This window comes from Acipenser ruthenus, chromosome 25 (genome assembly GCF_902713425.1).
Source record: "Acipenser ruthenus chromosome 25, fAciRut3.2 maternal haplotype, whole genome shotgun sequence".
In the NCBI taxonomy this organism is placed as follows: domain Eukaryota; kingdom Metazoa; phylum Chordata; class Actinopteri; order Acipenseriformes; family Acipenseridae; genus Acipenser; species Acipenser ruthenus.
This window is the reverse complement of record NC_081213.1, coordinates 20,283,852-20,301,522: the sequence shown is the minus strand read 5'-3', so window position 1 is coordinate 20,301,522 and position 17,671 is coordinate 20,283,852. Positions and strand designations below refer to the sequence as shown.

The 17,671-nt window shown below is 38.5% G+C and overlaps 1 protein-coding gene across 2 annotated transcripts; it reads left to right on the top strand.

Moving 5' to 3' along the window:
• The first annotated feature begins 212 nt into the window (after positions 1–212).
• Positions 213–15,247, top strand: LOC117414016 (RNA-binding protein 5-like). 2 transcript variants are annotated; one of them, XM_034023597.3, is made up of 25 exons: positions 213–393; positions 928–994; positions 1,490–1,652; positions 1,804–1,959; positions 3,855–3,924; positions 4,398–4,471; positions 6,292–6,375; positions 6,804–6,864; positions 7,416–7,481; positions 7,614–7,774; positions 7,983–8,080; positions 8,277–8,364; positions 8,493–8,561; positions 8,656–8,722; positions 9,645–9,745; positions 10,057–10,177; positions 10,621–10,712; positions 10,925–11,104; positions 11,231–11,383; positions 11,531–11,611; positions 11,887–12,066; positions 12,404–12,478; positions 12,600–12,697; positions 13,506–13,635; positions 14,278–15,247. In XM_034023597.3, the coding sequence occupies exons 2-25, from the start codon at positions 978–980 to the stop codon at positions 14,401–14,403; spliced, it is 2,511 nt and encodes an 836-aa protein (XP_033879488.1). In that variant the 5' UTR covers positions 213–393; positions 928–977; the 3' UTR covers positions 14,404–15,247. The 2 variants fall into 2 exon arrangements, with proteins under 2 accessions (XP_033879488.1, XP_033879487.1); XM_034023596.3 differs by having other exon boundaries at positions 1,484–1,652.
• Positions 15,248–17,671: the final 2,424 nt, after the last annotated feature.

Below are 17,671 nucleotides of genomic sequence, written 5' to 3'. Positions count from 1 at the left end.
TTGTCAGAAAATATAAATAATTCAATAATAGTGTGTGTCAGATTTAATGAACAAGTGAAAGAAAACGTGTGAGAATAAAAGTGCATTAAAATAGCCCTGTTATAAAAGTGGTTCAAATGTGGCTCTCAAGGAATGCTGGAATGGATGCGCCACAAATGGAAACGGGTGGAAGTAAAGAATTGCACCACCATTCCCATCATGCTAAGTGGGGCGGTATCAGTAGTGCATTGTGGGAAAGAGACATCGACGGCAACCGTTTTTGCTTACAGTTAAGAAGGGGATGCAGAAGCACTAGAGAAAAGAAAAAAAAGCCTGCGAAAAAAGAAAATCATAATACAAAACGGAAACCCAAGTACCAAAAAAATAAACAGAACAAAATTGTTTTAACGGCTGGTAAGTAAAGTCAGTGGTGACGGAGTTGGAAGTGAGTCATTTATGGTGAATTCATCCCTCTTACTTAGTCTCCATCTTGTTTCCTAATTTACATTTCTGTGTTAGTAAGTCTTGATAGCATATTCGGGCCTAGATGGTGTATTCAGACGTCTTTATTGGTATTTATCTGTTACATCTGTAAGATTATTGCAGTCATTGATTTTCAAAATACTTAAACTACATTTTGAGTTTTATTTTCGTGACGGTGACCTACCGGTATGTCAATGGCAGAACATTGTTATTCGTTATTAGTTCTGCAACGGATACCGCCAGTGCTGAAGCTTCAGGGTGATGCTTAATTGCTTATGTTGACCAAGCCTAAAACCACCAAGACTGCCTCACACCTTTTGTGCACGAACACCCAGTTACCTTTACTTAGATTGATAACATGGATAAAACCGATTTAGTTTCAGAATTATTGTTTTTGTTTATATTTTGATGGAAAGTATTTGCATGTAAAATTGAAATTTAGTTTTTTCTCCAATTGTATTACAGATTTGCAAAAGTAGTCAACAAAAGAGGTTTCATACAATACATCCCGAAACATGGGTTCTGATAAAAGGTAAGACCGTGACTCCAAGGAGTGTTAACCCAAATAGATTTTCTTATTGGCTTTAGCAGTATTTTCCTGTGTGAAGGAAGGACTTTTGGTTTGTATTTTCGTAATTTAATTTATATGCAAAAGTTATAAATGCTGTATCTGATTTTTGGTACCAAATCATTTTGTCATTTTGTGTTCATATTCCACCCTGTATTTGCATATCCCAAATTATAACCAAAACTAATAATAAAAAACAATGTTAATAGGAACATTAAATATGCAGCTCTCTGGGAATTAAGTGATTTTTATGGTAGTTGTGTGACTGGGTAACCAGTAAGGTATTCATACCAACTGTGTAGAACTATATACTTCTGTTGATCAGCGTACTAAATGCTACCCTTGTATACTCAAGACCCATAACTGCTCTTTAGTAGTACCTGAGGATAAGTTTAGGGTCTCTGGCCAAATGTAACGTGGCTGTGAAAACTAAGTACAACTGTTCTTGGGCAGGGTTAGTCGCACAGAGCGCAGTGGAAGGTATGGTCCAGACCAGGGTCGAGATGACTCTGAAACAAGGGAGCGTCGGGAAAGAGACCCAGAACGCGAGCATGAGCGGCGCTGGAGCGATGAACGACGAAGTGAGAGATACGAGGAGCGCAGGAGTAGAGACAGCCCTGAGGTGAGTGTGACGAATTACTAAATACAAATAAAAATACCGCTATGCAGTGTTTGTAGCAATATGCAAGGTCAGTGTGAAAGATACAATACAACCATCTTGTGTAATAGACTTTCTTGAGCAGATGTAACGCTATTCTGTTTTGAACCCATAGAGAGAAAGGAAGAGAAGGAACAGTGACAGATCTGAGGATGGTTATCACTCGGACGGAGATTACCAGGAACAGGACTTCAGGGGAGAAATGGGAGAAGAGAAAGAGAGCAAGACCATCATGCTGCGGGGCCTGCCACTCGATGTCATAGAAAGTGATGTAAGTTGGAGAAAGATTCCAGTGCTTGTCATAATATATAGGAGAAATGCATATGAACAGAAGCAAAAGAGTTGGATTTGGCAATGAATAGAACGTGGTGTGTCACCATGTCCTGTATCGGGGCGCGAAATAACCGGCAGCAACTGCCACCGTGCCCAAGCTGCTTGCCGCAATGTCTCTCAAAAAAAAAAAAAAATGTATTATTGTTGCCATTCATTTTACTGTGCACCTCCCAGTACTAAGCCACGAGAAAGACATACTGTATCATTGGTTAATGATGGGCAAACAGGGAGGGACTGTTAGACTGAGCTCAATATGACTGCGCTTTCAATCACACGTGTTCACTGGCAGTGTCACTGTGTGATTATGCCAACTCAAAAACCTTTAAAAAGAAAGGAGGAATTAGAGCTCTCTAAAGCGGCAGCGAAGTGTTCTAAGATTTACCTAATGTTCAGGTAAGCAATGGGTGCACAACAATTTGCCCTGGTAATAATAATTTACAGTTGTCAAGTACAGTACTGCGGAAAGGACGAGATTAGACAGAATTAAATTGAATTGTGACAGGTGAGAGAACAGGCTTAAAATTACAATGCAATACACATTCTATCTCCTTTCATGTCTTCGGCGTATATGAATTGCTAATTTATATAGACATTTTAATGACCGTTGCTGTCCCCCAAAACACCAACGCTTAAAATGAACACACAGTTTTGCTCAAATTCTTGCACCAAAAAAAAACCAAAAACTGAGCAGATATGACATGCTTCAAGTAGCAGCTCACTGCTTTATGAAACAAGTAGGAGAGATAAAATAATAGTGAACAAAACCCAATCTTGAAGTTCATAGATTTGTTTTCATTTATTTTTGTGTACTACATTCTCACTACCTTATGTAGTTCTGCTTTTTAACTAGTAAAACGTGTGCTTTCACAAAGGGTTAGATACTGTATATGCTTAAAAACAGCATACGTTTTTGTTTTTTTTCTTGAATCGAGTGTCCAGCAATACTCTAGAACAAAACTAAGTCCTTTGCAATTGTAAATTTCAAGTACTGTGAAACTATGTAGTCTCTCAAATGTAAGTATCTAACATTATATACATCCAGCTGTTCATCACTGCGATGCAGAGCACACTCTATTGCCTGACAGTTTCTATTTCGATTTTTATTTTCAAATCAACATTGTTTGTACAGGTTTGTAACAGTGGTTAGCAAACTACAGTTGCGCAGACACTGCAGACCGAACAACTAATTTGACCACTATCGTTGTTAAACTCCAGTCATGGGTAAATCTTTAGCCAGTTTGCCTGAAAATGTATCTTTATTTATTTATTTATTTTTTAACTTTCCCTTCACTGTCATTGCTTATTTGTGCTGTTGTATCACCTAAGGCTGTATCTAAGCCTCTAGTCTAATCTATGTATTAGTCAGTGGTGTGTGTGACAGACTTTAGTAAAAATATCCAGAATTTTTTTTTTTTTGCCAAATTACCCTTTTGTATTTTTCATTATGAAAGTTTGTTGTTTTTAAATTGGATTTTTTTATACCATTTCATTTTTACAATAATTTATTTTTGTAGCAATTAGTGTGTGAATCACTCAGAAAACATTGATTTGTTTGTTTGAATTAAAATTTCATCAACATAGTAGGCTCTCTGTATTTCAGTTTTGTTGGTGCGCTTGGGTTGGATTTATGTTTTGCCCCGTAGAACTGCCTTGGTGCCCTTGAATCTTCACGCCCAGCGCAGGCAACATTACCTTGCCCTTCATGACCTTAACTTCATGTCCTGCTGTGTGAATATCTTCGCAACATACTTGATGCTTTGCATTGCAAACCAATGTTGTACTAAATGCCCTAACAATAATACACTTAACACTTTTTTATTTAATCTTTTTCAGATCCGTGCTGCGTTGGATTTACTGGAGGGCCCCCAGCCTGCTGATGTCAGACTGATGAAAAAAAGGACAGGTGAGAAACACGGCATCCTGCAAGTTTGTCCGTCCCCGTCCGTCCCCCCTTCCCTTTCTTGCCCCCCTCAACAATAAGTCCTATCAATTTGCCATAGCCAAGAATCAAGAAGATTAAAACATTTAAACTTGCTAGCTTAAACCAAAAAAAAAAAAAGTTTTAAATTTGGTACAAGGTACAGGTGAGTAGACATTTATCTGAGCAGTGTTCATTTTAATTTTGAGAATAACCTATTGCATAGTTGCATGGGGATCATTGAAACTTTGTGCAAGGGATTGGGAGTGGGGAATATGGAAATCTAGGTTTCTTGCTATGGCAAAATTTGAGATGTCTTTTACCCTCCAAAAAAAGCCACTGTTTCACTGATTGGGGTTCTAATTGTGAAGCAGTTTGTGACTCAGGAGAGAGCTTGAATTGTTTGCCAAGGAATCTGACTAACACGACTCCCGTCTATATCTGAATGCTGTCTCTAGGTATAAGCCGAGGTTTCGCCTTCGTGGAGTTTTATCACTTGCAAGATGCTACCAGATGGATGGAGACCAATCAGGTTGCTTCAATCGCCAAGTCTAGATTTTATCTTGGGGATCAGAACCAAAGATAGAAAAAAAAATATGAATTTCATGCGATTGAGAAGTAATCCAATTGAAATTAGAGCAAGAGGGCTTTAAAGAAAAACAGTGCTTCTCTGTTTATGTTGAGGGTTTTTTTTCTTTTGTTTTGTTAGTGCTGCTTATAAGAATTGTATCAAAAGGCTGGTCGATGGTTAGCGCACAGGATTTGGACCTACATTAAAAAGCTGTCCTTGAATAAAGGATTTAAATTAAGGCACTCCCTTTTTACTTGGGACCACATGTACTGTAAATTGAATTTATTTGAAATTTGGCACGCAATGTTAAGAGTGGGTGCCCCAGTTTGAATATAAAGTGAAAAGTGAAGTAAAGCAAACTTGAGATTGTGAAATAAATCCAGACCACAGTCATGCCAATAAGACCGACATTAATTACAACGGATGCCTTGTAAGCAGACACTGTATCTTCTCTCCGCATATACAGAGATATGGGTTGGTGTCCAAGGTATTTATTTAAAACACAAATGTGAAATGTTTTATTTTTAACCTGATCACATAGTCCTACCAATCACATGATTTAACACAGTATGCCATTTCAGTGTCTGTGCAAAAGCATAGATAGATTGAGCACAGTTTCAGTTTCTGCTAAACATCCAATTCTGGTAGTCAGCTTTGGTTCATATTAGTTTTACATTGCCAGGTGTCCAGTTGATTTAACTCTGCTCTACTAGAACATGTCTTGTACTGCTATGTGGCTGCTTTGGAATACTTTTAATTTATAGTCAAAACAATTAATAAATAATATGCCTGGATTTTATAAGATTTATGTCCATTCATAATTTTCTTGCAGAGGTCAGACAGCAAAGAATGAAGGGAGCAGTGTAATAAACATGCTAACTTTGTCCCAATCAACTGGACTACTTATTGCTCAACTTGCTAAACCTAATCTTATGTCGCAAACAACCAGACACATTATTGTTGAACTTGCAGACCCTCCTTGAGAAACATTTGTGTTTTAAGCTTTAAAAAACCCTTTGCACACCCTTTAAAAGCATAATTTGTTAATATTTCTAAAAAAAAAAAATCCTGTCCCTCTTGCTTGGTATTTTAAATATCCATTAATATAGCCCCTTTTTAAGTGCAAAACTAAAATAAATGTTGTCTCTAAGTATTACTATCTTTAAATATTGGCTAAATTGGCATCTGCTCTTGCAACTTAACACAGAGGTCAGTTAATATACTTGAAATGCTGAGTGCTTGTATCCTTTTATTATTTTCTGTAAGTACAGTAGCAAGTTGCTTTTGTGAAGTTTGAAAGGCTTCCTCATCTACAGGAACAGACTTGATTAATTTGTTTTTATTCACATATTCATTCAGTCTCTTTTGAGATGCTCCTGTTTACATGAAGTACACGTGTCCTTTGAGATGTTCCCTAAGTTTCCATTCACATTCGCTCTGTCTTTGAGACTTGGCCCATTTTGCTACTCCTCCCTTTTATCCGAAGACGAGAATGGGCCAAGGCCAAGTCAGTAGCACTCGGGTCCTCAACATTTAGAAAATTCCCTAGTGCACACACAGGTACACCTGCTCCTTTCCCTTACAAATGCACATAACAGTTTACAGTTGGTAATGCAAAACTTTTGGGAGCACAATTTTTTTATTATTTTTTTGTGTGTGTTTTTTTTACCACGGAGTGTGCTTTTCCTTGGGACTTAAATGAAAAAAAAAAGAACGCTGACCCACCCAGCGTCCTCCAACCATGAAAATTAGAAATAATTAAGTTTGTTTTCATCTTGCAGAAACAGCTGGTGGTTCAGGGAAAAGTCGTGGCCTTGCACTACAGCAATCCTAGGCATAAGTTTGAAGACTGGCTCTGCAGCAATGTAAGTATCAAGTTATGGCCCATAGCGTGCAAAAAAACAAAACAAAAAAAAAACTGATATGCTGACCTACTGACTGTATTGGATCAGCAATCTGGTTCAAATTCTGTCTGAGATGAGTTGTACTTCCGTGGGTTAACTTTACTATACATTGAAGTTGATTTCTGTTATTTTTACGTGGTATGTTTAATTAAACTTAGGATATGTTGCTAGTTTAGTTTTAGTCCTCCAGCAGCAACTTTCAATATTGGAATTTGAGATGGGGGGGCCCCTTTTATTTTACCAGGATGACATCTGAATTGGGCTTCTTCGGTAGGTATCTGTACCGGTAACTTCCTGTGCCACAACTAGTTCAATTTGTAACTGAGCTGGTTAGTTCAGGTTGTCATTAGTAGTTTTCTGAATAAAACAATGTAAACGGTTGCTTGCAGTGTGGCCTATACAATTTCCGGAGGCGACTGAAGTGCTTCAGGTGTGGAGCTGCCAAAGTGGGTAAGTAATCTGAACTGCCAATGTGCTTTTGACTGGATGTCATATGGTAAAGCACTCTACTGGCAAACCAGTCTGTACCCTGAAGAACAGACTGGTTTATATCTGCTACCCTGAAGATGGAGAAGTGCAGAGTGGGTTGCATTCTTTGTGCATATCTTCTAGATACTGGGAACCCTGCGTTGTATCCACTTGCAGTTTACCAGTAATAACTGTTCCTTTTTGCGGCCTGCTCTCATCTGCACATTAGTATTGGAAACATAGACCGTCCCCTGCCACTGACCTGGATGACCTTACTCCCGAACTCTTCAAGGCTTTGATTTAAAAAAATCAAACATATTTGATGCTTGTTCAAATGTACCCCCCACCAAAAGGGGTGTTTGGGCAACATTTGAGCACACATTTTCTAATTCAGTTGGTCGCCACCTTCACTGTTAGGTTTCATATGGTATTGAGCTTTGCGTCTTCAGCTCACCATTCTGCAAGATGGTAAATTAAAGAATTTAAATATGAATAATGTATAACACTTTTTTTTTTTGCCTATTTCTTGACAGACTGTGAATCAGGCAGCTCCAGTGGATTAACTGAGGCCCCACAGGGTGGCGATTACTATGGCGATAGTAAGTAAACCCTAGGGATTATAATTTTATTTAATTTTTAAAAACAAAAATACATGTAGTCTTTGTAACCAGTGATTTGGAGAGACTAGTGTCCAATACATGGTTAGTAATATATTTTCCTTCTCTTGACAGCTATCATTCTGAGGAATATTGCCCCTCTCACAACAGTGGAGGCCATTATGACTGCACTGGCTCCCTATGCCAACTTATCTGTGGGGAACATTCGTCTGATCAAAGACAAACAGACCGGCCACAACAGGGGCTTTGCCTTCGTCCAACTCTCTTCGCCTTTGGTAAGTGTTTTTTATTATTTTTTTAATTCAGTTTTGCGCCATCTGGGAATAACTGGTTTTCTCTTACACTTGTAGCAGATACCTGAAATGTCTGGGAAAGCTCTTTATAATACATTCTAATATCAATACCTCGTCTTGTAAATAGAACATATTTAGTTTCATGGTAGCTTTGTCAATGTATAAACATTTGTCATTGTCCCATGTTTAGGAGGCCTCTCAGCTGCTTCTGATCCTGCAGGGATTGCAGCCTCCTCTAAAACTAGACGGCAAGACCATTGGTGTTGATTATGCAAAAAGTGCAAGGAAGTAAGTTGTCTGTTTTCCTCTTGTGTTTTAGAAGTTTGAGACCAAGCAAGTAGCACAAAGTCCTGTTAACACGCAGCCCTAGGTTATGTATTTTTGGAAAATGACTTCAGAAAAAGTTACCCCCAGTAGTGTGTCTTAAGGTTTCATTACAACTGCTGGATTTCATGGTTCTTTTTTGTTCTCTCTTTCTAACCAGGGATTTGCTCCTTCCAGACGGGAATCGAATTAGCGCTTTCTCAGTGGCCAGCACTGCAATTGCTGCTGCACAGTGGTCAGCAGGCCAGGTACTGGACATAACTTTATGCAGGGTCAACAATTTTAGAAAAAAGCTGCATTAATTTCAGGTTAGGCTGGTTGATCTTATGATCCATTCGTTGTGGTTATTAATGTTTAGAACATTGTCTGTGTCTAGACCCAGCAGGGATCAGAGGGAGCCACGGAATATAGTTACCTGCAGGACAGTTATGCAAACTATTCACAGGTGAGCTTGGGGATTGGGGAAATTATTTAATGTTTCAGCATTTTGAAATATATGCCAATTCTCAAACTTGTACTATCTGTTGCTGTATGGGCAGGATTACCAGTGCTACTACCAACAAACAGGAGCTTTAGACACTGCACACACGTCTGCATTGCTTGGAGGTAGGTACAACATGGCTTTGTATTATAGCAATACTAATTCAGCAGTAAGACGTGAAGCAGAGTTATCCTAATGCTTTTATGCACAAATGTTATCTCTTTGTTTTATTCGCAATGTGCGAATGCGCCTCGATGCTGTTGATGAAGTAGGTTTTTTAAAAAGTGACATCACAATAGTGTTTTACCATTTACTGTCAATCTTCAGTGCGCGTCATCAGCATCATACATAACCAATAAACATACCGACGCATAAGAGACATTGTTATACTAAAACAAATACAACTGAGAGGAGAGATTTCTAAATCTAGCGTAACTAGCTCTGCCTTTACTGTTCTTCCTAGATCTAAATGCTACACTTTGCAAGCTTCTGCTAGAATTGGGATTGATCATTTTAAATAGTCCCATTCCCTTTCATATCTTGGCTACTGAATACAAAACTTAATTCAAAATATATTTTCTATTATGTGAGTCGTCCACAATATAGACATATTTTTATAACTAAGTCAATAGTTTGAATGTTGCTCTGACTAGCAGTCACATAAAATAACCGACAAGTACTTCTTCCTGACTGTCCTGTGTCAGTTGCCCCAGTGCTGCTGTCTAATTCGGCTTGAGGTTAATTTTAATTTCAACATTATATTTGTAAACATTTTGAAAACCAGGGAATGATATGTTAAAACTGACAAATACATAGGACACATAGAATTGCACTTCGGAGTCGTGTTACGTTTGTGATGAGGCAGCAGCCAGTGGTTCCCCAGAGATTAATCTACCCTTTTTTAGAATGTTGCTAACCAATCAGAGTGCTCCCTCAAACCATGCATTTGCACAAAAAATGATGTTTAATATCTTTGGTATTCTAGTTGTAATCTCACACAAAGTGAAATTATAATTTTAATTTTAACTTTCTTTTCCAATTTTTTAGCTACACCAGCTATAAAGACTGTTCCTGCAGCCACTACAGTCGTTGTATCTCAAAGTGCACAGGTCTATCAACCGCATATACTGAGCCAACAAGCTACACAGGTAATTAAGATATTTACACAGGGTCGCACTTGTCTGTTTTAACTCTCGTCAAGAATATGAGAACTAAGTTTAAAACCTAAATAAGTGCCTATACCACAGACTGTAGAGTGACAGTATTAATCCATGTTATCCTTAAGCAAGCTAAGACTGACCTTCAATCAAGTAAGACGTTTTAAAGCACCAAAAATAAAATGCATACAGTAAATGTATTTTTTCAATTTTTTTTGGGGGGGGGTGACATTTATGAATAGTAGTAAGTTTCATGAAAAGTATTGTATTCATTCAATAGTGTCCTTAATTTTGTTCAACAGGCACAACAAGCTATTCAGCAGGCTGAAGTGGCTTCCCAGGCAGCAACGGTAACATCAACATCAGCTTCAGCTTCAGCATCAGCTTCAACATCAGCAACATCTAGCACTGAAAATGCCTATGGTAAGAACAGAATGAGTAACACATTTTAAATCCTACTTTCCATATTTGCTTTTGGATTTAAAACCACTACCCTGGATCAAAGAAATTTAGTCACAAATTATGAAACAAAAAAGCATGGCAGTTGCTTGGTAGAATTAATGGTTGAATTGGATGTTTGGACATACTAGGTTCCTTTTTGAAGTATGTGTTTTAGATCAGTGATGGAGACTTCATATCTACCCATTTATCTACACCCCCCACCCTGTACTTGTAACAACCCATACATTCCCCAGATGAGAGGCCCTCTCCTTAGCCCCCCCCCCCGCCCATAGCAACTGTACATTCCTAACCAATTGCCCTTGTATCTGGAGAGAGACAGTATTTCTTACAGCCTATGAATTCCTTCAACCTCTGCAGTTCAGTTTAGTGTGAGAGATAAATGCCACGTTGTGTTTTGTTCCCAGCTGCTCCAGATACATCCACATACCAGTTTGATGAGGCTTCAGGCTATTACTATGACTCACAGACAGGACTTTACTACGATCCCAACACCCAGGTATGAATGTATAGTTTGTTTTATAATTTGTCTTTTTTTATATGTCTAAGAAAGCAGATTTAGTATTACTTGCATGTTTCTAATGCAGTAGTATTAATTGCTGATTAGGGGTGACGTGTGTAGACCTACCTTTTTTTATATATATATATATGTAAAGAAAAGCTTTAGGAATTTAATAGTGGTTTTAAGTTGATGTTTCTTTTCTCTTTTAGTACTACTACAATTCACAGACACAACAGTACCTGTACTGGGACAGTGAGAAACAGACTTATGCACCTGCACCTGCACCTGCTAATGATGCCACATCTGCACAGCAGAGTAATTCGACTTCCACTTTGAACAAGGAGGCCAAGGAGAAGAAAGATAAGCCCAAGAGCAAAACTGCACAACAGGTATTGTTCTGTTATTTAAAAAAAAAAAAAAAAAGGACAAATATGAATAATATTTCTTTGTTTTGCTGGAGAGATGTAGTTGAGGGTCCTTGAGGCAGTTGTAACAGCTTGATGTTTTCCTCCCAGATTGCAAAAGATATGGAGCGATGGGCAAAGAGCCTGAACAAACAGAAAGAGAACTTCAAGAGCAGTTTTCAGCCTCTGAGTCAGTTCAGAGATGAAGAGAAGAGAGAGTCGGCTGCTGCTGATGCTGGCTTTGTTGCACTTTTTGAGAAGAAGGTAAATGCCAGGGGTAATAGATTATTTAAAAAATAAAAGAGCGAACACATGATGGCACAAGGCTAAAAATCTTTATACATGGCTTACAGGGAAGTTTTGTATCAACTTTGCAGCAGTCAATGTGTTAATTTTCTACTATAACTACAGCAGGGGACATTCTTGGAGAAGCAGCAGCAGCAGCAGCTGACATCTGAGCTGGAAAATAATGAAGAGGCAGAAAACTCAAAGGTAAGGTTAAAAGATGTTTGGTGCCACATTACACCATGGAATTCAGTATTCACTGAGTGTCCTACAGTGAATCACCAGAAGAAACCTAATGGGTGTCATCTCCATATGGGAAAGAGTAAAACTTGCATCAGTACAACTGATAAATCATTTAGGGGAATGTTGACAGGATACAGCGGTGCTATTAGAACTGCCTAGCTCTTCAGTGCAGCACTCCAGTCCTGTGCCAAAGTTATGTTCATGTCAGACACTATATGATCATTCCCTGTTCCTCTCAGTGTGGACTTGTGGCCGCATACAGCGGGGATAGTGACACAGAGGAGCCTGAACAAGAGAAGAGCGAGGAGGGAACAGACAAGCTGACAGACTGGAAGAAGATGGCCTGTCTGCTGTGCCGACGGCAGTTCCCCAATAAGGATGCTCTTGTCAGACACCAGCAGCTCTCAGATCTTCACAAGGTACTAGGGTTCAACATCCTGGGCTGTGCGGGTTTACAGTTCTACAGCTGGCTGGGAGCTGATCATGGTTGTGGTAATCACTAGTGGCATTTCTTGTATACTTTAGAGGAAGGTAATTGTTCTGTAAGCTTTTTACAATTTTGACTTTTTTGCTTGCTAAAATACTATCACCCATAACTATTAAACACTCCAATAGTGTTGAATTAAGAAATACTAAATTAAACTCAAATTCAATGATGAACCCTGGTTAAAACACTAGCCGTATTATAATCCAAGTCTGTATCCTTGAACAAGTCCGTAATGTGTAGAGTTTTTAAATCATTTATGTCTTTAACAGCAAAACCTGGAAGTTCACAATAGATCCAGGATGACAGATACGGAGTTGGAAGCATTTGAAGTGAAAGATACAGAGGTACGTGGAATTTTTAGTCTGGTGTCAGTTTCTTTTTAAAATGGTAATTTAATGGGGGGGACGGCATTTACTTTGACCTTCCACAGCAACTTATGGTTTGTATTCATTCCCCCCCCCCCAGATGAAATACAGAGACAGAGCAGCTGAAAGGAGAGAAAAGTATGGAATTCCAGCACCTCCTGTAGCAAAGAAGAAGAAATTCTATGCGCCTCCTTCAGTGTATGTATCAACTCATTGTTTATAAATAGGGCTTCTGATTTTCGGTTTTAACCGATAAAACACCCCCGATACAAAAAAAATGAAATCGGTGGATAGCCAATAAACACTGGAAAAAACTGTGGAAATGGTTAATCAATTAATGTTGACTTTACCCTATTCCCATTCAAAAATAAAACCTACAAAAATAATAATAAATACAAGTGCTGCTGGGCAATGTCCCGCCTTTCTGACTTGCATCGATCATTGATTCTTTCACAATACTTTAAACACACCCCAACTACTGAGTGACAGCACATTCCTACATTTCTATTGGCGACTCTGCTTGCAAGATTTAAAACAAGATTACAATCAGGATGGAGGCTTGTTAGCAGGATTTTAAGCTGTATTACAGTTAAGATACGGAGGATTTAAAACAGAAGTGTGGCGAAACGTACAAAAATGCCGACACACAAAAACCCCAGAAGAATGTAGGGATTTCGTTGTGGAAGACAGCAGTGGAAAGAAGGTACAACTTAAGTGTGCAAGAACTGTTGAGTTACTACTATACATATTTTGACAGAAAAAAAAAAAACCGCTCAAGCATTTTGGAGAGTAAACAAAAACAGTAATTCATACAGTATATCAAAAACGAAAGCCCCGAAAAAAAACGATTTACATAACTCAAATAGCTCAAAATAAGCACCGAAAAATAGTTAAGAAAACCTGAAAAACAGAAGCCCTATTTATAAATTAATTAGGATTCCTAATGATATTATGATGTAGTTTTCTTGCTTCTCCCTATGCTGAGATCTCTCTCTCTTATTTGCAGGAACTATGAACAGCCCACCAAAGATGGTCTAAACAGTGACAACATTGGCAGCAAAATGCTACAGGCCATGGGATGGAAGGAAGGAAAAGGGTTAGGGAGAAACCAGCAGGGTATTACTGCTCCCATTGAGGTGGGTCCCAGTGCGCTCAGCATGCACTCATTTATTATATATACATACATATACATTATTTATATATATATATATATATATATATATATTATCTATATCTATATCTATATATATATATATATATATATATATATATATATATATATATATATATATATATATATATAATATGTGTGTGAGATTTATTATATAGTTTTACATCTAATGATATTCTAATTAAAATTAAGGCTGACCTATATTTAGCATTTTCATGACACATCCTGTAGAATTCCTTCCTTGCTTACTCCACAGATCCCAATTTGGTTTTATTCACATATTTAGGAAAAATGTACTTGCAGAACCCCATATAAACACTGCAAATGTAATGTTGCATATCATCTTGCTACCACAAGTGCCTATGGAATGCATATTCTGTACAGTGTACTGTCCTGGAGTTGTATGAGAGATACCATTTATTTAGTTACATACCTGTAATACGTTGTCAAGGTCTTTCTGTTTCTCTCCTGCTGATCAGATTACCTGAAATTGGGTTTCTGTTCCCCACTAGGAAGGGGTTCCAGTAGTCTCTTTAAAATTTAAAAAGCCATAGGCTTGTATACACAGGTGCCACGGGTCACTGTTCTGTTCTGTTTTCTCCTCCAGGCACAGTTAAGGATGAAAGGTGCCGGCTTAGGGACAAAGGGCAGTTCCTACGGAGTTTCTGCTGCAGACTCCTACAAGGATGCTGTCCGCAAAGCCATGTTTGCCCGCTTCACTGATACGGAGTGAGCTTTCTGTTTTTGGAACATTGATACTCCTTGTGTGCTTGGGACCAGCCACATAGCACATTACGGCAGAGCGGCTGCCTTCCATCCAAAGGACCTCCTAATGCTGTCTACTAAGTCTCCAGAGCCTTTGCCCAGCCCACGGGGTGAGCAGTGCTCAAGGCGTCCATGAACCTGTTGTTGTGGTGTCTCCCCATCCCTGGAATAAGTCTGACCAAAAATGATGCATTGTTTTAGGTTGCAGTGAGTCGTCACTGACGCTGACCGCTGAGTGACTCCTGATGCCACCTGTTCCAGTCTCTGGACAGCACAGGAGGAATGAGGCAGTGACAACATGATCTCAGCCTGTGATGTAGAGAGCATTCACACTGTTTGCTCTGGGATGCTTCTTGAAAATGTGATGTCAGGTTGAACTTCCAGTGGTACTTTAACAGAAGCTTTGTCTGTTCTGCAATGCTTGTTTCTGTGGCCTTGGTACACCAAAACAATATATTTATGGTAGAACTAGACTTTTGTTTTGCTCTAGTGCTACAGAGGAGGAGAATGATATTTCCAGTGGCAGATCTCTAGCAAAGGAATATCACCTTGTAATGTTTGTTTGTATATATGTACATATTGGAAATACTTATTTTCACTGTAGTGTCCTATTTTCACCGTTTTATTTCAACTGCCTTTTTTGTGTTTGAAAGAGACCCTGAATCTTGTTTGTTTTAAAGAAGTGTACAGTTTGTATGATAGACATATGCTTCAATTTTTTTTTGTACAGACTAAAGGATTTACAATGTCAGTCCATCTTTATTTCTGATTTGTTTTGCTTCAAAAAGAAATAAAATACTGAAATATAAAAATAGTTAATTTATTATTTCATATGTACGATATTCCTTTGAAAAATGGGCAGCGTCTTAAATTTGAGTACAGTATAGTGATGCGTGTATTAAAATTGCCAACAAAAGATGCGACAGCCTGAGTACACGAACAGCAATGTGACTAACTGGTAGTTGAAGGGTTCTGTAGTAGTTATCCAGCAGTGCGGACGCTCTCCTCCTTTCGCTCCACGCCTACCTGTGTAATAATAATGGCCGTGGTGTGTTGCTCTGACCCGGCTTGAGCGAGACCAAATGCATTACGGTTATTCGTAAGCTGACAAAATAGCAAACAGACATGCCTGTGTGAAGGTTTCACTTCCGCAAGGAACATTTCTGTTTAGCTATATTTTTGTTGCTTGAGACACACCATGAGCCAGATTGCAGCAGGGATGAACAAACGTTTGGGCCGACGGTTCAATCCATAGAAGCTTGGATGGAAGCGTCTGTAACGAGCTGTTTCCGGGGCATTGATACACACGTTATGTACTTGCGTCTGTCACCCAGGTCAACCCTGCTTTATCAAAAGCTGTGTGAAATCACGTAGCCGACCCGCATGACACCAGGTCCTGACCCAGGTAGAGCATGCCAGTGTGAAAGGGGCTTTAAATTTGAAGGAATGTAGTATTTTATTCTTTTGGATTGTATACACACTACTTTTTCTGTTTTAAGTATTTAAGTAATATATAGCCTACCTTAAATATGCATATTTTCAGTGTAGAGTGCAGCTGTAGCATTAGAACTGTATTGATTCAAATGTTCTAATTTGTTTTTCATATAAACACATTTATAGTTTTTCTTCTCCACTCCACTTTCACCTGATGATGGAATGTGTCCTGCATTCTCAGTAAAGTAGTTGCTGCTAATGGGTTCAAATGGCGAAGTGACATTAAAACACAGGTTATCTGCATGTCTGTGCTCACATTAGATATTTTATAAAACTTTTGCGAAATAGTCATATATGAATCGCAGTCTATTATATTTGCCCACTTCAGCAGCCCACAGTGCTGCTGATAGTTACCTTGATCTATTAAGTACCGCTGTCTTCCTAAGTTTCAGGTCTGTATCAACACGTTTTTGTTTGACGCAAACTCAGTAGTTTAAAAAACAACGCATCATTTTATTGTCTTTGGGCAGGCTACTATCCTCTGTAATCAACCCTTTTAAAAAGCATTATTTCTCTTTTGGAGATGTTGGAGTTTGATAAGCATGAACTGTTTCACAGGAGAGTTATGTGGCACAATGAGCTAATCCACTAGCCTCTCATGCCTTTCACATTTGGTTTGTCCTGGGTTTGAATACAGCGCCGTCTCTCACATCAGTGACATAACTGGTTGTCTCAGCCCCCTACAGACATAGGTCCACATTGCAGGAAACACCACATCATTTGCTACAATTGGGTGTTCAGGACATATTTGAAGTGTGATTCTAGGGCAATCAGTGGCGTCTGCAAGCACTATGTGCATTCGGGGCTATTGTCCCTTGCCTCATAAACATTAAACTCACAAAATCGGATGAAACCTGGCTCCAGTGCTGGAATCTTTATTGCATATGACTTGGATGCCATAGAGAACACAAATCATTTTAAAGAGGGTATATTTCAGATTGACTGGTCAGAAAGCATAACTCATTTGTCATTACAGACACTGGAGGGCAGTATAGTTGCATAGCACATGGCAGGGACTGCAGCAGCATATGTGATTAATAAAGTTAATACTAAATTAGGAATTCTGTACCGATCTCAACATTGCTTAAGTTTGAACAGCAAGATCTGTTTTGTGTTTTTGATTTATCATGAATGGTTAAGGAATTCACAAACCTCCAATCATCTCACCTGTAAAAGCGAAGTTATTTTGTTTTACCTCATTAGTTTGGACAACATACATCTTGTTCAAATGCTGTAATTAAGCTCTTTGACTACAATTGCGCTGTATTTTGAGTACAGTTAGTACAGTCTTCAGTGGAATTTTATGAACCGAAATGGAAAAGGAAGATAAATGGAAATCTGTTTAAGCCTCAGAAGTTTGGTTATTTTTTAATGTTTGAGCACAGTCCATCAAATAAAGACATCATTCATTTCTATTAACTTGGCTGTTGTTTGATCAACACTAAAGTCAATAAATGGTTCAGGGCAGAGGCATCCATTGCAAGGTGACTAACACAACACGCAATGCTCTTGAAATGAATTAAAGCTGCAGTATCCCACGTCACAATTTTAAAACTAAAAATAATTTTAGTTGGCATCTGCTTACTATTGTACATTACTATATTTCCTTGGTGTAATAGATAAAGGGAGCATTCGTTATATTCTTCAATGTGTGTTTTAACATACATACATTTAACAGCAAAATACTTGCTGATGTGAAATTTTGGTTATGGAATATTGCATGTGTGTGTGATCACAGGTGG